This window comes from Aethalodelphis obliquidens, unplaced genomic scaffold (genome assembly GCF_003676395.1).
Source record: "Aethalodelphis obliquidens isolate GAN/ISIS:26980383/991018 unplaced genomic scaffold, ASM367639v1 scaffold9, whole genome shotgun sequence".
Lineage (NCBI taxonomy): Eukaryota > Metazoa > Chordata > Mammalia > Artiodactyla > Delphinidae > Aethalodelphis > Aethalodelphis obliquidens.
In genome coordinates, this window is record NW_020837953.1 from 27378256 (window position 1) to 27399121 (window position 20866).

Here is a 20866-nt window from a genome sequence, read left to right on the forward strand (position 1 = left end):
TCCCGCGTGTCTGCGCCTCAAGTGCTTGGTCCTCAGGGCTTTACGTCACGGTACTAGGTCATTTGTCTCACAATAGCCCTGAGGCAGTAGGTATGATCATCATTCCTATTTTACAGATGAGGAGACTGAGGCTCAGATAGGGCCTAAAGCCACACCGCTGGGATGTGACGGAGCCAGCTCTTCACCACTACAGTTGCCTCCGCACAGCAGTACCTCACTGAACCCTTTGCCACAACTCAAAGTGGCGCCTGGTGTCCTCATTTTACAGAGTGGGCGTTGCGAGGCTCAGCAAGGGGAAGGGACTTGTCCAGAGTCACAAAGCTAGAAGGTAGCTGTAGTCTGGATCCAGATCATTTGGGAGAAGAAGCTGAATGGGAGAGGTGATGCGTCAAGGTCTGAGCAGGGTGGAGAGGAAAGGGTGAGACTGGGAACTGGACTAGGAGAGAGTTTCAGTTTTCCTTTTAAAGGGACTTCCCCTAAATGGGGGGTTTTGGTTGGAAAGTTGTTAGCAGTCCACATTCCACTGGTTTGGCCACCTCTTCCCCCAAAGGCACCCAGGATCTGAAAAGAAACTGAAAGTTAGGGAAAGGGGAGGGAGGGAGGAAGGGAGAGGCTGAGAGCAGCCCAGAATAACTGGGTTGAATTTCTGGTGACCTCACTGAGCCTGGGGGAGATAGGCAGGCAAGCTGGGATTACACACCTCTTAGCTATTGGAGAAATTGAGCCCCAGAGATACAGCTCTATTAGATAGTGGCTGGGTCCTGTCCAGTTTGCACAGCCACCCACAACACACACACACACACACACACACACACACACAGAGAATGAGAGAGAGAGAGAGAGAGAGAGAGAGAGAGAGAGAGAGAGAGAGACCAGGGGAAGAGGGAGGGAAAGGGAGAAATGAAAGGTCTGGGTGGCCTTAAATCCTGAAAGGGAATTTCCAGAATCCCTTGTCTCTGTCATGTGGTGACTGGTTGGATGGTGGGTCCCAGTGAAGGGCCCCTGAGGTGCCCCAGTATCCAGACCCAGGTTCAAGGCCCAGGACTGGCAGGAAGGCTGCACACCTGGGTCCTGCTGACAAACAAGCCAGAACCCAGCGTGCCCAGGGTGCTGGGGAGTCAAGTCCCAGGGATCCCAGCCCTGCAGCTGCCTTGCCTCTCCCTGCCGACATCCTTAACTGCTTCTCCCAAATCAGAAGCATCAGGACCCTTTGTGGAGGCCCCGGCTGAACCCAGCACGGCCACGCCCCTCTTAGTCCTGACCTCCTCCTCTTCTGCTCACATAAACACTCCGCCTCCCTGGGCCTGTGTCCTCCTGTGTAAGGGGGAACGATGATGCCACACAGCTCACCGGATCATGAGGTAACGTATGGAAAGCAGTTGGCACAGGGCTTGGTGTACAATAGGCATGTAATCAATGCTGGCAGCTATGATTATTATCACCGTTGGTCATTCCTACCTTTTTTTTAAAAAAATACATTTATTTATTTTTTACTTTACTTATTTATTTTTGGCTGCATTGGGTCTTCGTTGCTGCACGCCAGCTTTCTCTAGTTGCAGTGAGCCGGGGCTTCTCATTGCAGTGGCTTCTCTTGCTGCGGAGCACAGGCTCTAGGTGCTCGGGCTCAGTAGTTGTGGCACACGGGCTCAGTAGTTGAGGTGCATGGGCTCAGTTGCTCCGCAGCATGTGGGATCTTCCCAGACCAGGGCTCGAACCACTGTCCCCTGCATTGGCAGGCGGATTCTTAACCACTGCGCCACCAGGGAAGTCCCCATTCCTACCTTTTTAAAACTCTCCCGTGTGGTCAAGGATCTCATGATTCTGTCCTCTAGGGTTTTTCCTCCTCCTCCCTGCTGGCTCCCTTCCCAGGGCCCTCTCTTGCTGCTGGCCCCACCAGTGGCAGAGCTCCCACCACCCAGGGACTTCCTGGGTGACCTCATGCACTGCTTGGTTCCAGTCACCCTCTTACTAGCAGCAACCAGAGATCCAGATTTCCTGGGGTCAGTTCTGGCTGAAAACCTTCTATCTGTTATCCCTTTAAGGTCACCAGCCAGACCCTAGCCTTTGGGCCCTGGCCTTTGGCTCAGGAAACATGATCACATGTCTATGTGCTGAAGCATATAGACTGCAGACTTCCTCCTGGATGTCCCCCCCAAATATTCCCTGGGCACCTCCAACTCAGCAAGGCTAGATTCAGCAACTCCCTCCCAAGTTTGTTTTTCCTCTGATGCCCTATATCAGTCATGGATCCATTTTGGCAGGTGTCACCCAAAACAGAAATGTGGGCTACAACATCATCACTCCCATATCCCCACCCCCATCCCTGTACCAGCCAGTCCCCAAATCCTAGGATCCTGTCCCTTAAATCTTGCTCCAGACAAGGCCTCTACCTTCATCCCCACCCCACACAAACCATTTGCTGTTCCCCTTTGTGCCCTCGAAGCCCTTCCTCCATCCCCAGTGCCCCCCACACAGGCCCCTCATCTGACCCTGCTCTGACTCTTTCTTTTCCTCATAAGGTGTTGCCAGGAAAGCCCTGAGGGCAGGGGCCCTGCGTGACTCACAGCTGACGCTCTGCCATGCAGGAGCAGAAGGAGGAACTCCAGTCTCCATGAATGTGAATCACAGACGCCAAGCTGTCACTGTGCAGATGAGTAAACTGAGGCCCAAGAGGAGAAAGGACTGGCTTACGGTTAAAGCAGGAGGCGGGGGCTTCCCTGGTGACGCAGTGGTTGACAGTCCGCCTGCCGATGCAGGGGACACGGGTTTGTGCCCCGGTCCGGGAGGATCCCACATGCCGCAGAGCGGCTGGGCCCGTGAGCCATGGCCGCTGAGCCTGCCCGTCCGGAGCCTCTGCTCCGCAATGGGAGAGGCCACAACAGTGAGAGGCCCGCATACCGCAAAAAAAAAAAAAAAAAAAGCAGGAGGCGGACCTGGGGCCAGAACTAAGGTCTCCGAGTCCAGCTGATGCTCCCTGGAAGGAGATGGGGACCCTGGGGCTGGGAACTGTGCCGTGCCAAGTCACCATTCCTGAGGCCTCCACTGGTACCTGGCCATCCCCTGGTGTCTCCTCCCCTCTCCAGGCCTTGGCGTATGCTGGTCCCTCCCCTAGGAAGGCCCATCCTCCATTTCTGACAAGATACTGCCCTCACCCCTCACCTCGCATCTAACCTGATCACCACCACAGGGCCCTCCTCAGAGGCCTCAAAGTGTCCCCACAGCCTTCTCTATGAGGCGGTGCTCTCTCCTGCCCTCCTTCAGCCCCACCCAGTGCTCTCCCGGGGTCCCATTCCCTTCTGTCCATGGGGACTAGGAGCATCTCAGGACAGGACCAGCGTCTGAGCCTTTACTGGAGAACTGGGACAGATGGGGGATGTGCGAAACAGTCTAGACTCTGCAGCTTCCGCCATCCAAACTCGAGCCCCCCTGTCTTCCCCACTCCTCCTTCCCCTGCCACTCTGCCCTGGCAAAAGCTCACATCTCAGAGGTCCTGAGCATCATGACCTGACTGGCTGAGGCACACACAGCCACTCACACAAACACAAAGTAGCCACTCTTTTATGCACATAACTCATAGTTACACACCCGATCACAGCCAGACACAGTCACCAACACAACCTCAAGGACAGACAGGCACATACCCAGAAAGACTCAGAAAGTCATCGTGAGTCACCAAGGCTCTCTCTCTCACCCTAAATACACATCGCCAAACAAAGATGCAGACTCACACAACTACAAAAGTACACACCTGGTCACACACACATACACAGAGTCACAAAGTCTCTCACACACAGACAGATACCGAGCAATACACAGTCACACACAGAGAAAAACAGACACACACAGTTGCACACAGGCCCCTGGAGATACAGAACAATGGGCGCATTGTCTGGGCGGGCAGCAGCTGGGGAGGAAGGAGCCGAGTGTGGATGGAGGAGGCCGTGGGGTCTGCGATACCACCCCCACTCACACCCACAGCATCCTAAGCCTCTTCCCTCTTCCAGAAGCCGGATTCGGCTGGGACCTGGATTTGCTGAGGGATTCAGCTCCCAGGTGGCCCCTCCCCAGCCTCCTTCGATGTCTGGTGGGGGACGCTTGGGCTCCCCTGTGGACCAGCCTCCCTCTGGGGCTCTGGGGACACGGGATCCTTTGGCCCTGATGCTCCTCTGTCCTCCTGGAATCATCCTGGCGATTTGCCTCTCATCCCCACGGGGCAGCGCCTGGAAATCGGGAGCCTTAGCATCTGCTCCTAACCTCGGACTCCAACTCCTCCAGGACTCACACACCCTCCATCTGAGCCCTGCCAGCCGGTGCGGGCCGCGCCTGGCAGCATTGTGGGCTCCCTATTGTGGCCGAGACAGAGACGTGGGTCACAACGTCCATCCCTTAGTGGCAGTGGGTAGAGAAGTCACCGTCCTGTCAGTGAGTTGCCGTGGGGCATGGTGTCCCTTCCTCTCCCCAAAGCTAGCTCTTCTCACCTCCCACGCTAACCAGGCAGCCCCAGATCTCAACAGAGACTCCTTCCAGGACTTTCCTTACAGCCCCCAGCCCCTTTCTGCAGGTCTCTCCAAACTCAGCCTCAGCTACTGGTATCTGCTATGTGCCCTTGGACATGTCACTTTCCCTTTCCGAACCTCAGTGTCCTAGTCTGTAAAATGGGGGGTGCTAATGAAGCCGAGAGTATTCTGTAGTCTCAGAGTGGGGGTGGGGATGGAGGCTACAGGAGTGAGTTGGTATGTAGAAGCCACCTCAGCCCGCCCCGCCCCTCTGTTGTCAGATCTGTAGGAGTTCCTGATTTCTCAGTCCCTGGGGTGTCTCCACACCGCACAGCCTCAGGCCTCCCAGGAGGCCATACTTGTAGGAGGGAAGGAGCAAGGGAGCGACGTGCTGAGCTGTCCCGGACACAGCCTTGCTTTTGCAACACTTTGCTTCCTCCAGCCCCCATCCCCTTCCTCCTGGGGGCCGAGGGCAGGCAGCCAGACACACAACCGGGGCCAGCCAGGACTCTGGGATTCCCCCTGGCCTGGGCTAGGGGGAGTGGCAGGAGACTCCAGCTGGAGAGTCTCCAGCCTCCTCCCCCCTGCCCCTGTCCCCGGGCTCCCCTACTCAGGCGGGGCTGACGGCTGGACTGGGCAGCTTGGGGGCTGTCCTGAAGGGGCCATCCAAGGCTCCTCCTCCTCAGGAACTGGAGTGTTTTAAGGGTTGTTGAGCGCCCCCCCTTCGGGGAGCCCTGATGTAGGGGAGCAGATGTGAAGGGAGAGCACCGAAGTCAGACAGGTTATGTCCAGGTCTCTGAGCCTCAGGCTCCTCGGCTTTCAAATGGGGATGGAGATGCCCCTCAAGATCACGGCACCACCCCAGATGGGACTTTGTCATGGTTCAGGCTGAGAACAGGAGGGACCAAAGGTGAGCTTATCTGTGGGGGCTTAGTGTGACGGGCCACCAAGAGACTGAGAGGAGGGATGAGGCACGACCTCACCAGTCTGACCAGAGTGACCCTGCGGTGGGTCAAACCTCCCAAGCTGCCCTGGACAGGCAGGCACGTGGGCGGGACCTCGGACCGGTCTCCCGGCCTGAGGGGGCACAAAACCCAGCTGGGGCCCTGCGACTTCCATGACCATATTCTCTGGAGCATAATAACTCTGGACCAGCCGGCTGACGAGTCTGGGCATGTGAGCCCTTGGAAGAGTTCTAGGGGGAGACTGACAGGGGCTGCCAATGCGGGACCAAGGCGATGGGGGCCACTCCAGGAGCTGGGGCGTCCACCTGAGAGGTGGGCGGTGAGAGGAAGGGACGACTGCTCTGTCCTCTTTCCTCTAGGAGCCCCCCTCCACCCAGCTCGCCTCTGGGCTCGCCTCTGGGCTCGCCTCAGGCACCCGCCTCTCCCCTTCCCACCCTGGACCCCACCTGCCCCCGGTAGCCGTGCGGATTGGGGAGACCAGACCGCCAGCGTCGCCCACCGCTCAAGTGGGGCCCGCGACTTGAGCCCGCCTCCGCCCCTCGATTGGGCGCTCATTTAAATGTCCGGCCCCGCCCCGAGCTCCGGGCGCATATATATAGGCGGCTCGGCGTGCGGCGGGCGGCATTCTGGCGCGGAGCGGAGCGGCGGCGGGTGTTGCTAGCGGGTCCGGCACGGAGCGGGGGTGCAGCTAGGTTTCCCCCCGACACCCCTCCCCCTCAGGCGCGAGCCCCACCCCTCCGCCGGCCAGGCCCACCCGACCGAACTATCCCCTGCGGCGCGAGCCCGGGGCGGCTCCGGGCGCCCCCCAGCAGAACCCCCCACCATGGGCAGCCAGAGCTCCAAGGCTCCCCGGGGCGACGTGACCGCCGAGGAGGCAGCAGGCGCTTCCCCCGCTAAGGTCAACGGACAGGTGGGTGCGCTCGGCACGGCCCGACTCGTCCCCCTCCTCTCGTACCTCGCCCCCTCTAGGGCCTCGGGCCGGGGCCGCGCGCTTTGTCCGGCCCGGGACACGCGGCGCCCCCTCCCCCGCCCGGTCCCTTTGTTCTCGGCGCCGCAGCCCCCGCGGGCGAAGCAAGGGGAGGGGCGGGGAGGGGGCGCCGGCCGGGCCCCGCCGCCTTCTTTGTTCGCGGCCTCGGCCCCCGGCGCTGCCCCCTGGCCGCCCGGAGTGCCGCGCGGGGAACAAAGGCGCTGCTGGGCCGCGCCAAGGGGGCGCCCGGGGGCCGCGGGGCGGGGGCCGGAGGGGAGGGCACTCCCCCCGCAGACTCGACCTCGATAGCCCACGGCTTTTTTTAGGGAGGAGCCGCGAGGTGGGGAGAGCCTGAGGTGGGTGGGGGCCGTTTACACAAAGCAGGAGGCTGGGAAAATAGGCCGTCCAGGTGTGGGGAACAGCGCCCCGGGGCGGCTTCCCGCCCAATATCGGCTGCACGGCTCGCCCGCCAGCCCGGGATCCGCGGCCGCGGGCGGCCTTGCGCGGAATAGAGAGCGCGCCCCGGGGGAGGTGGGTGGGGGCCCCGGGACCCCAGCGCCTCCTGTCGGCCGCGGCCCCTGCGCGCCTGTGCGGGGCAGGAGGGAGAGGTTTGACGGGATGCCGGCTGTGGGGTGAGGTTACAACCAGGCTCTGGGGGTGCGGCGGAACGAGTCGGGACCCCGTTGCGTGGAAGAGGTCAGAGGCGGGCTGGGGGAGGGGAGTAAGAGCCCCGGCCCTCATTGCTGTCTCCTCTGCCCTGCAGGAGAACGGCCACGTGAAAAGCAATGGAGACTTATCCCCCAAAGGTGAAGGGGAGTCGACCCCCGTGAACGGAACAGAGGAGGCAGCCGGGGCCACTGGTGATGCCATCGAGCCGGCACCCCCTAGCCAGGGCGCTGAGGCCAAGGGGGAGGTCCCCCCCAAGGAGACCCCCAAGAAGAAGAAGAAATTCTCTTTCAAGAAGCCTTTCAAATTGAGTGGCCTGTCCTTCAAGAGAAATCGGAAGGAGGGAGGGGGTGATTCGTCTGCCTCCTCACCCACAGAGGAAGAGCAGGAGCAGGGGGAGATCGGTGCCTGCAGCGAGGAAGGCACTGCCCTGGAAGGGAAGGATGCTGCCACCCCTGAGAGCCAGGAGCCCCAGGCCAAAGGGGCAGAGGCTAGCGCTGCCTCCAAGGGAGGAGACACAGAAGAGGCAGGGCCCCAGGCCGCAGAGCCATCCACTCCCTCGGGGCCGGAGAGTGGCCCTACACCAGCGAGTGAGCAGAATGAGTAGCTGGGTGGGGGCAGGTGGGTGATCTCTAAGCTGCAAAAACTGTGCTGTCCTTGTGAGGTCACTGCCTGGACCTGGTGACCTGGCTGCCTTCCTGTGCCCAGAAAGGAAGGGGCTGTTGCCCCCTAGCCACGTTCCCTCTCCTCCTCTCCCTCCTGTGGATTCTCCCATCATCCATCTGGTCTTCCTCTTAAGGCCAGTTGAAGATGGTCCCTTGCAGTTTCCCAAGTTAGGTTAGTGATGTGAAATGCTCCTGCCCCTGTCCCTGCCTCCTTCCCTGTCCCCACCTGTGCAGAAGGCAGTTGCTGGTTTTCTTCCCCAGTTCTTTTCCAAGTAGGCTTTGTTTACTCCCCAAATCCCTGAGCCAGAGGTGGGGGTGCCTACTCCCACGCCCTGAGTGTCCACCTTCCCCTGTTGTTTGTAGTCTCCTGTGCTGGGCCTAGTGGCCCCTGGGCTGGGGAGGACACTGCCCCTGTCTAGGTTTTTCTAAATGTCTTACTCAAGTTCGAACCTCCAGCTTGTGAATCAACTGTGTCTCTTTTTTGACTTGGTAAGCAAGTATTAAGCTTTGGGGTGGGGGGGAGGTATGTAATGTGAAACAACTTCTTGTTGTCTTTTTTTTTTTTTCCCCTCCCATTGTTGTAAATAACTTTTAATGGCCAAACCCCAGATTTGTAATTTTTTTTTTTTCTAACTGCTAAAACCATTCTCTTCCACCTGGTTTTACTGTAACATTTGGAAAAGGAATAAATGTCGTCCCTTTAGTGGTGCTTTTTAATGAGTGGTCTTCTGGGGTAGGGTGAGAAGACTGGTCTACCTCAAACCTTGAGGGGGGACTGAGACAGGTAAGTTTGTGGGGTTCTTTTGTTTTTGAGGGGTTGCCCAGATCCTCATGGACACCAGAAGGGCAGGGAAGTGGAGTCGAAATGAACCCAGGGATACTACTAGGAGACAAGCTCAGGAGGGTGTAGAAATGTACCATTTTATTACAAAGATTCTCACAAAAATGAAAATAGTATCTCAAAAAGGAAACTAGACTACCAATCTTCATCTGCAGAATTGGGGGGAGGACAGAGAGGGCAGGCAGTGTGAGTTTCTTGGCTCACTGGGGGCCAGTGGGAAGGTATGAGAACAGAATCAATCTAAGAATGGCTGATGACAAGAGCCTGAGAACAACAGGGAGTCCCTGAAGACCCAGCCACCCCTTCTAAAATGCTCAATAAGGGCACCTTTTCAAAGCAGGCACTTCAAGATTTTGTCCTATGGCTGCTTTAAGTGTATCCCTTCCACCCAGACCTGGCATCCGTTATGGTTCAAAATTAAAGAGTTCGGGAGGGATGGGTGGCAAGGCAGCTACTAGAAAAGCTCACCTAACACGTGTGCCCTGAGCTCAGGGCCCTGGTTCCTGTCTAGTCCCTGGGGATATTTATATTTAATATATTTTTATATAAATACACAGAGAAATAGAAAATATAAAATCTGAGGGGTTGTGGGATAAAGGTGGGGAACTTGGCAAGAAGCCAGAACTGGAGAGGTCTGTTCAGGCCAACTTGACCTCCTCCTTGACCCTGTGGAGAGAGCAGAGATTGGCATGAGATAACCCACCCTAGAGGCAAAAGTGTGGGTACAATGACTTCCACAGGACCCCGGCTGCCCAGGTGACTGCTAAAGGCTGGGGCTTCCTAGCTCTGCCTAGAACTGCAGAGACAGACAGACTGGTCCCTGAAAGAGGCCTTTGTAAGCTGGACCAGCTGTCCCTGCGCCTTCCCTCTCAGCGTGGTGGGACAAAGGGGCTGGTGCTCCAATGCCAGGGAGATGATAGACAGCTCCTTCCTCACCCTTTGGCTTCTTGCTTCTCCTCCTTGGTTTTCTCCTCTTCTGTGACTTCTAGAACATAAGAGTGCAGGGATGGCCAAGGGCAGCCCCTCTGGAAAGACCCATGGGATCTCCACTTTGAAACCCCTTCCCCAACACTACAGCTCACTGGACATACAAAAGAGAGAAAAGCCCATCCCAGGCCCTCCCAGCGAGCCCTGCAGAGGACAAACAGGTTGGACCGGTTTCCCAGCCTGCTAGAGCCTGAACCCGGTGGGTGGAGGCAGCCCCCTGGGAAACTGGGGTGAAGCACTGAGAAAAGGTCTTGGGTGGTATGTGAGAGCCATGCTCCCGACCACGGGGAGCCCAGGCATGTCCCTGGCTCTGGAGCCTGGCAGGGCTCAATCAGCCAGTGAAGATGACGAACTGAGTTTCATTCTTTTGTGGGCCCTGCCACTTCTGGGAACCAGTGAAAGGCCCAAGTAGCTAAGGAAGAGCCCTAAGGAGCTGGCAGGGCCTGAGTCAGCTCCCTCCTCCCAGTGCCCTACATAAATTCCTCCTCCAGGGCCTGGGGCTCAAGATCCAAGTCCTGGCCCAACCCAAACCCACCTTTCTTCTCTTCTGGGTCTTTCTCTTTCTCATCTTCTGTTTTGACTCTCTTGGCTTTTTTGAAGTTGGAAGAGTTCTTGCGACCGCCTTCTCCCTCCTCGTCAGAGTCGGAGAACTCTTCCTCACAGGCAATTCGTTTGTCCGAGGAACAGACTGGGAAGTAATGGAAAATATGGGTGGGAGAGCAGATTCTTTATCTCAGGGTCTGCCCAGCGCTTTCTTGCATGTTCCCCCAAAAGACACCAAGGGAAGGGGACCTGGACCCTCTAAATTATCCCTACAGGCACAGGTACTTGGGTTTCTCAACAGGTGGGCAGCTTGGGGAGAATGTGGAGCCAGGAACAGTGGAGGGAAGTCAGAACTGCCTGCGGAGTAGGAAGGTGGAGGCCCCTGGGTCTCGGTCTTACTTGAAATGCGCTTGTCAGGGTCTTCTTCATCCTCATCGCCACTCTCCTCTGGAATGGCATCCTCAGGAATGGCCTGCATTTGGACCCCAGGCGCGTGGGGCAGCATTCTCAGGTTCTCAAACAGTCGCTGTCTGTGGCCAATGGTAGAGAGGTGGCTGGGCTCTGGTCAAGGACCAACCAGAGCCTGGAATGTTGTTAGGGGTGTGGGGGAGGATATACTCACTTGATCTTTTCCAGGTACTCATTAGTGTTCTGGTTAGTCATATTGGAAGGACTGATGTGAAGTTTGAAATCTGGTCCAAAGTATTCGAAGTAGTCGTTGTATGGAAGCTCTAATTGGGGCAGAGGGTGAGAGAGTTAAGAGACTGGCCACCATGGGACCCTGAGAAAAGCATCTGTAGGTTTATCTGGACCTGTGAGCCCAACTATCAAACAGAGAAGCATGCCTCCAAGATAGGGTGAGGCTTGGGTACCTATAGGATTTCAATTTTTTTTAAAGCCATTCTCCAGTGTCCACACCAGTGGTGTGTTTGTGTGCATACGTGCACGTGTGTGTGTATGAAGCAGGCTGAAGCCCCTGGTTTAGAAAAATTTAGGCAATATTCATTGCGAGCACTCCCTCAGTCACTACCCCAGTTACCCTACAGAGTATGAATTCCAAAGCTATAGATAAGCACTGATAATTTTGTCCAGACCAGCAGCTGAGGGACAGGGGACAGGGTCAACTAAAGGACTCAGAAAAAAACTGACAGCTACGGTCTGAAAACCACAAGAGGATAGCAGGAGAATCAGACTCTGAAGAGGAGAGGTTGTAGAGCCAATGGGAAAGGGGCACGTGAGCTCCTGCGCTGCCCAGCCCAATCTGGCCCTGCAGCTATTACCATTAGGGATCTCTGTGTCCAGGGCCACAGCTGTTTCGTATGTCCAGCACCGGGCGACATTACGAATGGTGTAGCCACCTCCTCCCAGCATCAGCATAGGCAGGTTGAAGCTCTTCACAAATTCCACACACTTGGCGTGCCCTTTGGTGGGAGAAGGTGTGCCAAGTTGCAGGAGCACCCAGCAGGACCCTGCCCTCCCGTCTCTATGCTACCTGGCCTCACCTTTGATGGTCAAATTGAAGCAACCTAACCGATCACCAGACAAGGAGTCAGAGCCACACTGTAAGACGACGGCACTGGGCTGGAACATCTCCATTACTTTGGACATGACCTGAAAGGACACAACCTGGTCACTACCAGCCTCAAGAAAAGCTATTTGAGGTTCAGGCTGAAAAGTGTGGGTGCAGCACTTTCTTTGGTTCCTTATCACTCACTCCTACCTTTCCACTCTCCCTCAGAGAAAAGGGAGTACAAGCCTGGGCTTCTCATTTCCCCAATTTGTTCAGTTTTCCAATTTGAGAGGATCTCCAAGAGCCTTCTAGCTCTAATAAGGAGCCTAAGACAACCTCCTTATCAATTCCCTAGATCTTTCCCTCCTTTCGTTGCTCCAAGAAGCCCTTCTGATGCAGCCCTTAGCTGCATCTGCTCTACGCATTTGGTCCTGCAGACTTTGAGCCTTATACTGTGAGGAGGCGCTTCACTTTTGTTTATCTCATTCTCACTAGATTCTAATGTAACTGAGGACAGAGACCATAACTTAGGCTTTTCTGTTGCCCTTGCTACAAGGTACATAGTAGGCACCTGGTGTTTGCTAAACGACTACCTAACCTAACCTAACTAGGTTACTACTCTAGTAATGGTTCCTTATTGCTTACAGGTGAAGATTTAACTCCTCAGCATGGCATTCAAGGCTACCTTTGAAATACTGACCCCGACAAACATTTCCCACCACATCCTTCAACACTCCTCCCTCACATCATACTGGCCTACATACCACGTATTGGCACCTCTATGCTTCTGCTGGTGCTGTTCCCTCTGCTGAATGCCACCCCTCCCCTCCAGCCCCCGCCTCCTTCACGTGGGTAACTCCTCATTTCTCAAAGTCCAGCTCAAATGTCACTACCTCTGTGAAATCATCTCTGACTACGCTTTCCCCAGCCCATGTTCATCCCTCAAAAACAGCACTGACCACATGCTGTCAGGGATGTGCTTGCCTCCCACACCACAGACTGTGAGGTCTTCAAGGGCATGGATCATGTCTTAGCTATTCTTATATCCAGCAGAGGGCCTGACCCACAGAAGGCATCAGTAAATATCTGGATGAATTTTGTTCCCCTAACTGGCCACACAGCATGCAATCCAGGGTTCAAACACATCTCATTTCCAGCCAGCCTCTCAGTGGGGAGAGATCCCGAAGTACACTGGAGGTGTTTTGCTACCCCTCCCTTAGATCAATCCTGTTTATAGCCCAGTGGTGGATAAGCCTAAGCCACTTACCGGCTTGAAAATGGCCTCATAGGACTCGTCATCAATCCCATCTCGGAGCGGGTAGTTAACAGCGTAATACTTGCCTTTGCCAGCCCCAATATCCTAATCAAGAAGCACATTAAAGTAAAACTGAAAGATGATGAAGCTAGGAGGAAGTTCAAGGATGAGGGCTGGAAGGCTAAGGAAAGAAGCAGTGGTTCTAAGAGAGATAAGCTGGGCCCATGAGGTGGGCCAGGGACAGAGCAGGTTAGCACCATTCCCCTCACTGGTGGAACAAGTCTAGCTCACGTCTCTGGACACACCACTGAGTCTGCACCCAGGCTGAGAATCATTTATGGAACCAGAGACTGAATATCCTACCACACAGCATGAGACCTCTCCCCCTGGACTGGGTTAAAGGTGGCTGGGGGCTGGACCATAGAAATAACACCCACCCCACGACAACCCTTTCCTTTCCAGAGCGCTTTACTGCTCACTCCTCTACCCACCACTCTCCTCTCTAGGGAGGTGTGGAAGGAAAGCAGAAACGGAAGAAGAATTCTTCAAAATTGGAAAGGCTCAGTTATTATAATGCTTGCCACGGCAAACAACTGAATTAGTGCCACTTTTTCACCCAAGGGCCACTGGCATGGCAAAATGGCTGGTTTCATTGTATTCATGCTCTCACAAAGCAGAATAGTTTAATGAATCAGTTTCCAGGGATTCTTATCCTGAGGTCCATGGATGGGCTTCAGTAGGAGGAGGCATCTATTAACTATTTGATAACAAATGTAAAATTTCATGTACTTATGGGGAGAGAGTACATAGCTTTCAGTCAGATGGTCAAAGGGGAGGGTAACCTAAAAACATTAAGAACCCTTGAGATGGTCCATAAAGGTCCCAATTCCTAGCCTGTGGGAAAGAACCTGATGTTTCTAGCCTAAAATTCAAGCTGTCTGGGACATGTGAATAGTGTAATGCAACTCAGCTGTGGCCAGGAGGGAAGTGCAATAGTCAGGAGACCCCCATCCCTTCCAACCCTTTATGTACCATCATTCCCTTCCTCCAGAATAAGAGAGGGAAAGAGACCATGGCAGGTGTCCCAGGCTGGGGTGTGGTATTCTGAATGGCAGAAGACGCAGGAAGTGGTTTTGGGTGACATGAGATAGGAGAGTTAAGAGCTGGCAGCTGAGGGTGAGCTGGTTGGCCCCTGAAGGGAGTTCTCACCCGTAGGTCCCCAGTTCCTGGGAAGTACTCTCCATATTTATGAAAGGACACAGTCATGACTCGGTCTGTGGTATAGAAGGCCTCTTCCACGCCATCGCCGTGGTGAATATCAATGTCAATATACAGCACCCTCTGGTGATACCTAGGATCAGAAGGGGGTCAGGGGGTTCTGGGGGCTCTTTGGGAGTGGGACGCGCCAAGGGCGCCAGGTCCCAGCTTACCGGGCTGGCTGCCTCCCTCAGGTATCTCTAAGCACCAGAGACGTGGAAACTGGCTGAAGGAAGGTGGAAGAGCGGCAGGGTGTCTCCAGAGGCCTGACCAAGCCGATCAAGTCCGATCTTCCTACTCTACAGCCAGGGTCAACTCCAGCCACACAGGGACACTCTGGAGGCAGGATCTGAGCAGCGCCTGCCCCTGATCTTGCCGTGGGCTCAGATCAAATCAAGACCCCGTCAAGGAGAGGATGGCCAGAGACACTCACCGAACACATCCTAGCCAGCACACTGCTAGGAAAAGCAAACTAGGGAGGCAAGCCCGGGGGAGGGGGAAATGGGAACCTGGCCTAAGGTGCTCCTCCAAGAGACAAGGCCAGGAAGGCATACTTTAGCAGTTCCAGGATGGCCAAGACGATATCATTGACGTAACAGAAGCCAGATGCCTCGGACTTCTTTGCATGGTGTAGGCCCCCAGCCCAATTCACAGCGATGTCCGTCTGCTGCTTATTAAGTTTCACGGCACTTGCTGGACGTGGGAAGAAAGAACACAAGCCTGTTATCAAGCCACTCTCTCCCTTTCCTCCAAGAAGCCAAGGGAACCCAGTGAGAGGTAGGACCTGCCTATTCAACAGCTGTATTGTACAATTCACAAGCCAGTCCTCTCCCCCTACCCTATTCCAATAGGAATAAACATGATATTGGCTACTCTAAAAAAACTGTTTTCCAAACTGAAGGTGGTAACTCACTAGTAGGCCTTAAAATTGGTTTAATGGGTTATGATTAGTATATATATTTTTAAATGAGACAGACTAGAATAAAAATATCAGAATAATAGTAAAGGTAACCACTGTTTTGTGAAACTGGCTTCAGAGTGAGAGAGGGTGTTGTGCACGTGCATGCATAACCTGGATTGCAAGTGTAAGTACTTCTAAATGTGGTGCATGGTCAAAACGTTTTGAAGAGGGGCTTCCCTGGTGGCGCAGTGGTTAAGAGTCCGCCTGCCGATGCAGGGGACACAGGTTCGTGCCCCGGTCTGGGAAGATCCCACATGCCACGAAGCGGCTGGGCCCGTGAGCCATGGCCGCTGAGCCTGCGTGTCCGGAGCCTGTGCTCCACAACGGGAGAGGCCACAGCAGTGAGAGGCCCATGTACCCCAAAAAAACAAACAAACAAAAAAAAACATAGAGGGAATTCCCTGGCGGTCCAGTGGTTAGGACTCCACGCTTCCACTGCTGGGGACCGGGGTTCAAGCCCTGGTCAGGGAACTAAGATCCCCCAAGCCACATGGAGTGGCCAAAAATAAATAAATTAAAAACTTAAATAAATAAAATGATTTACTGAGTAAAAAATGTAGGCACAAAACTGTACATATATATGACACATTTTTTTGTAAAATACAGATGTATATATGTTATGTCCAGATATATGCACACAGAAAAAAGCATGGATGTACAAACACCAAAATGGTAATGATGGTTATCTGTGGACAGTGTGATTGTAGTCAGTTTTTTTCCCTGTGCACTTCTTTGTTTTCTGAGATTACATTAGGAGGTGGTAGCGAGGGGGGAGGAGAAAAAACAATGATCATAGAAAAATAAACATTTGTTAAAAAAGGGTAGAGTGGGACTTCCCGCTCCCAATGCAGGGGGCCCAGGTTTGATCCCCTGTTGGGGAACTAGATCTCGCATACATGCCGTAACTAAAGATCCCGCACGCTGCAACTAAGACCCAGTGCAGCCAAAATTAATTAATTAAAAAAAAAAAAAAAACTTCCTAAATTTTAAAAGAAAAAAAAAAGAAAGCGTAGAGTGATCCTGGAGGTAATCTAGACATTACAAATGGAAGTGGGAGATGCGTGGGGAGTATTTCTGACCTCCAAAGGTAATTACCATACTCTTTTGTAAGACAGATGATGACACTTCCCATTTTTATAGCACTGTGCAGTTCACAAGTTACTTTTATGTACAGCATCTCAACAAGCCCATGAGGTCTGCAGAGAGTTCCTGTATATAGGATGTCTTGGTAGGAGAGGACAGCCAAGGACACCTGTCTGTACCATGTCAGATTGAACCTGGGCTGGGACTAAACCAGGACATTTTCAAGACCTCAGGTAAAAACTCACAGGACCATTTTACATGGTCACAGGTCAGCCTCATTGGGATAGTGGCCTAAAAGACAGACCTCACTAGTACAACCCAGCACAGCCTTTAAGGAGGGATGTATATTCCTTACCCACAGAGCCACCAGTAGATAGCTGACAGAACTCAAAGAGGCCATCAAATACCGGACAGTCCTCACCAACGTTAACTTGAAAAAACATAGGAAAAGGTTAGTTTCCACAATTTCCTTTAGTTTTTGTTTACATATTTATGAGCTGATGGAAAAAATGCAGAATTTGGATTCAGAAGGCTTGGGTTCTTGTCCAGGCTCTACTACTTACTGGCTGTGTGACTGGGTCCAGTCACTTAACTTTGTTGAGCTTTCGTTCATTATCTATAACTAGCAATAATGACATCCACCTTACCCAATTGTTGAGAAGATTGATAGAAATCTTATATGGGGAAGCATTTAGCAAGTAAATACTTGGAAAATGTTGGTTCATTCCTGAGGGAGAAAAATACAGCCTCTTATTCCAGCCTGGGTTTGTTCCTGGACCTCACTCCAGCTGGCCAACAAGGAAGTGAAGAACAGAGACCTATACTGTCATCCACTGGATGCTTAACAACGTGCCAGACACTATGCTCAGTGCTTTAAGTACCTGGTGTCGTTTATCCTCACACACCTGAGGTAGGGTTTGGTCCTATTTTATAAATGGAAAAACAGGCTCAAAGAGGTGAACTGTCAGTAAATGGCAGAGGCGGTATTCAAGGATTGGTCTGCCTGTCCTAAAAGCCTACGAAAATATACTCTGGCCTCTTCCCCAGTAATTTCACATACACAGTCTCATTTGATCCTAACAAGCCCATAAAAGCTGGACGAGACAAATATCAACCCCACTGTGCAGAGGAACAAACAGATGTGGAGAAGCTAAGTGACTCGCCCAGGGTTATATAACCAGGCAGTGGTAGAACCAGAGTCCAGGTGTCCTGACTCCCACAGTCCAGTGCTCTTCTACTATACCAAGTGACAACTGGAGGAAAGTTATTTCAGGCCTAAGGGGTAAAAGTACAAACTAACACATAATGTGGAACCACATGCAAACAATAATGCAAATAAAATGAAAAAGACAGGAAGGGAAGCACACCTGAAGGCTGCAGACTCAGAGCTACAGAGGAACCTTATGGCTCCAAGTCTGCTCTCACAGAAAAGGAAACTGCTGAGATGTCAATGATATACAGAAGTTAGAGGCAGGGGTGGGGCTAAATTCTCGTTCTCTTGTCCCAGTCTTCCCATTGCATGCATTATTATCAACAGGGGTTCCCAAAGTAGAGCAAGGAGGAGGAGCCCTAGGATGAGGAGGGTAGGAGAGCCCAGCTTAGACTGTGGTGACCTCTTGAGACACAGCTGAAGCTCAAGGTCTGCAATAACCACAAGAGTTACCACCTCTGGCACTGCCCTAAACTTGGGAGGGTGCTCTGATCTGGTGCCCTGCCAAGCACAGTGCTCCGAGGAAAGGTGGCGTGTGTATGGGGGTAAGCAGTAGGTGGCTCTCTCCCCCACTTCCCAGGTAAACACTGGGAGGCTGTGTCAATAAGAACTTTGGTCCCTGAGGCCAGGCTATTTATTTATCCATCGGCAATTGATTTCCCTCTCTGGCTGCTTCCTCCTTCAGTGGGCTTGGTCTGTCTGGGTTCCCAAACCTTTGCTTATACTCCTGTTTGAGATGTGGAGCTCCCATGACAAGAAATTGGTATTTTAGAAACGAGAAAAAATATATTCCTTCAGGCCCCAAACCAACATGTGGCTCAGATGGCCAGTCCATTATTCCCAGCTCAAGGGAGCTGTGTGATTACAGATGGAAAAGGGGTAAAATGGGAGAGCAGACCCTCACTTGGGACTAATCTGTGAGACTAGGGAGGACTTTTCTATGGGTTTTCCCTCTTCCCACTATAAAACTTCTCTCATTCTTAGGCTGGCTTTAGACTGATGGGGAGCAATACTGGGTGAGAGATGGGGGAGCAGACGTAGGTCAAGAAGGCACTAAAAAGCATATACTGCAGCAAGAGACACATGGGATTAAACACTGACTTCAGGATAGTGCTTACACCTTGGTGGTGGTGGGAATGGGGTGGAGAGGGGAGTAGAAGAGGAAGGGCATGTGATCAAAGAGAGGTGCCCAGGAGGGCTTCAACTGTACTGGCAATGTTTTCTTTCTTAGGCTGGTTGTAGGGACATGTTTGATCATTGTATAATTTTTTATAGTTTTGTGTGTGTGTCTGAAATATTTTATGTGCAACATATTTTAAAATAGTCCAGAATCAGGAAACCAGAGTTCCATTCTCCATTCCACCACTATCTTGCTGTGTGACCCTGGGACAGTCATCTCACCTCCCTGGGTTTCAGTTTATACATCTACAAAATGGACAAGAATGCCTCCAAATTTTACCAGCACAAGTCCCTTTTATCACGTTTCTACCATAAGCCTCATGTTTTGATAGACTATCTGCCAAAAATAAAAATCGCATTTATTTATGTTCCCATTTTTAATTATTAAAAATTATGTCAGAACTTCTGCTTAAGATTCTCAAAGTGACAATAAAGCATTTAAATTACATCCTAGCAAGAGCAAGGAAACCAGACTTATTTGGTCTTATTACATGTATTAACTTCCTAGGTTAGGTGTTGGTAAATACTGAAAAAAACTCAGCTCTTCATCCCTGTTATTGTCCCTGTAGACACCCCTGGTTATAAAGCACTGCACTAGTGACATCTCTCTGAATCAAGTCAGTAAGGTGCCTTGAAGTACTTAGAGAACCTCATCCTTTTTTTTAAAAAATTTTTTAATTTAATTTTATTTTTTTATACAGCAGGTTCTTATCAGTTATCTATATTATACATATTAGCGTATATATGTCAATCCCAATCTCCCAATTCGTCCCACCACCACCACTCCCCCGTGCCACTTTCCCCCCTTGGTGTCCATACATTTGTTCTCTACATCTGTGTCTCTATTTCTGCCCTACAAACCAGTTCAACTGTACCATTTTTCTAGGTTCCACATATATGCATTAATATACGATATTTGTTTTTCTTTCTGACTTACTTCACTCTGTATGACAGTCTCTAGATCCATCCACGTCTCTACAAATGACCCAATTTCATTCCTTTTTATGGCTGAGTAATATTCCATTGTATATATGTACCACATCTTCTTTATCCATTCGTCTGTCGATGGGCATTTAGGTTGCTTCCATGACCTGGCTATTGCAAATAGTTCTGCAATGAACATTGGGGTGCATGTGTTTTATTGAATTATGGTTTTCTCTGGGTATATGCCCAGTAATGGGATCGCTGGGCCATCTGGTAATTCTGGTAATTCTAGAATTCTAGAAATCTGGTATTTCTATTTTTAGTTTTTTAAGGAACCTCCATAGTGTTCTCCATAGTGGCTGTATCAATTTACATTCCCACCAACAGTGCAAGAGGGTTCCCTTTTCTCCACACCCTCTCCAGCATTTGTTGTTTGTAGATTTTCTGATGATGCCCATTCTAACCGGTGTGAGGTGATACCTCATTGTAGTTTTTATTTGCATTTCTCTAATAATTAGTGATGTTGAGCAGCTTTTCATGTGCTTCTTCTCTCTTCTTTGGGGAAGTGTCTATTTAGGACTTCTGCCCATTTTTGGATTGAGTTGTTTGTTTTTTTAATATTGAGCTGCATAAGTTGTTTATATATTTTGGAGAGTAATCCTTTGTCCTTTGATTTGTTTACGTATGGTGTTAGGGAATGTTCCAGTTTCATTCTTTTACATGTAGCTGTCCAGTTTTCCCAGCACCACTTATTTTTTTTATTTTTTTTTTTTAAAAGGCTTTTTTTTTTTTTTTTTTTTTGGATGTTGGGGGTAGGAGTTTATTAATTAATTAATTTATTTTTGCTGTGTTGGGTCTTCGTTTCCGTGCGAGGGCTTTCTCTAGTTGTGGCAAGCGGGGGCCACTCTTCATCGCGGTGCGCGGGCCTCTCACTGTCGCGGCCTCTCCTGTTGCGGAGCACAGGCTCCAGATGCACAGGCTCAGTAGTTGTGGCTCACGGGCCTAGTTGCTCTGCGGCATGTGGGATCCTCCCAGACCAGGGCTCGAACCCGTGTCCCCTGCATTAGCAGGCAGATTCTCAATCACTGCGCCACCAGGGAAGGCCCCCCAGCACCACTTATTGAAGAGACTCTCTTTTCTCCATTGTATGTTCTTGCCTCCTTTGCTATAGATCAGTTGACCATAGGTGCATGGGTTTATCTCTGGGCTTTCTATCCTGTTCCATTAATCTATATTTCTGTTCTTGTGCCAGTACCATATTGTCTTGATTACTGTAGCTTTGAGGTACAGTCTGAAGTCAGGGAGTCTGATTCCTCCAGCTCCGTTTTTTTCCCTCAAGACTGCTTTGGCTATTCAG

The 20866-nt window shown here is 52.0% G+C and overlaps 2 protein-coding genes across 4 annotated transcripts; one reads left to right on the forward strand and one right to left on the reverse strand.

Annotated features, from left to right (window-relative positions):
- Window positions 1-5094: 5094 nt before the first annotated feature.
- MARCKSL1 (MARCKS like 1) lies at window positions 5095-8462 on the forward strand. Its single transcript, XM_027109289.1, has 3 exons — window positions 5095-5406; window positions 6182-6371; window positions 7192-8462. Exons 1-3 carry the CDS (start codon window positions 5375-5377, stop codon window positions 7699-7701), a joined length of 732 nt encoding a protein of 243 aa, XP_026965090.1. The 5' UTR covers window positions 5095-5374; the 3' UTR covers window positions 7702-8462.
- A 193-nt stretch (window positions 8463-8655) lies between these two features.
- HDAC1 (histone deacetylase 1) lies at window positions 8656-19281 on the reverse strand. 3 transcript variants are annotated; one of them, XM_027109286.1, is made up of 11 exons: window positions 16552-19277; window positions 14707-14845; window positions 14105-14246; window positions 12908-13000; window positions 11633-11741; window positions 11411-11551; window positions 10753-10861; window positions 10530-10660; window positions 10123-10275; window positions 9537-9585; window positions 8656-9266 (listed from the first exon to the last, which is right to left on the reverse strand). In XM_027109286.1, the coding sequence occupies exons 1-11, from the start codon at window positions 16637-16639 to the stop codon at window positions 9239-9241; spliced, it is 1182 nt and encodes a 393-aa protein (XP_026965087.1). In that variant the 5' UTR covers window positions 16640-19277; the 3' UTR covers window positions 8656-9238. The 3 variants fall into 3 exon arrangements, with proteins under 3 accessions (XP_026965087.1, XP_026965088.1, XP_026965089.1); XM_027109287.1 differs by lacking the exon at window positions 11411-11551 and having other exon boundaries at window positions 16552-19281; XM_027109288.1 differs by lacking the exon at window positions 16552-19277 and having other exon boundaries at window positions 14326-14825.
- Between the last annotated feature and the right edge of the window lie 1585 nt (window positions 19282-20866).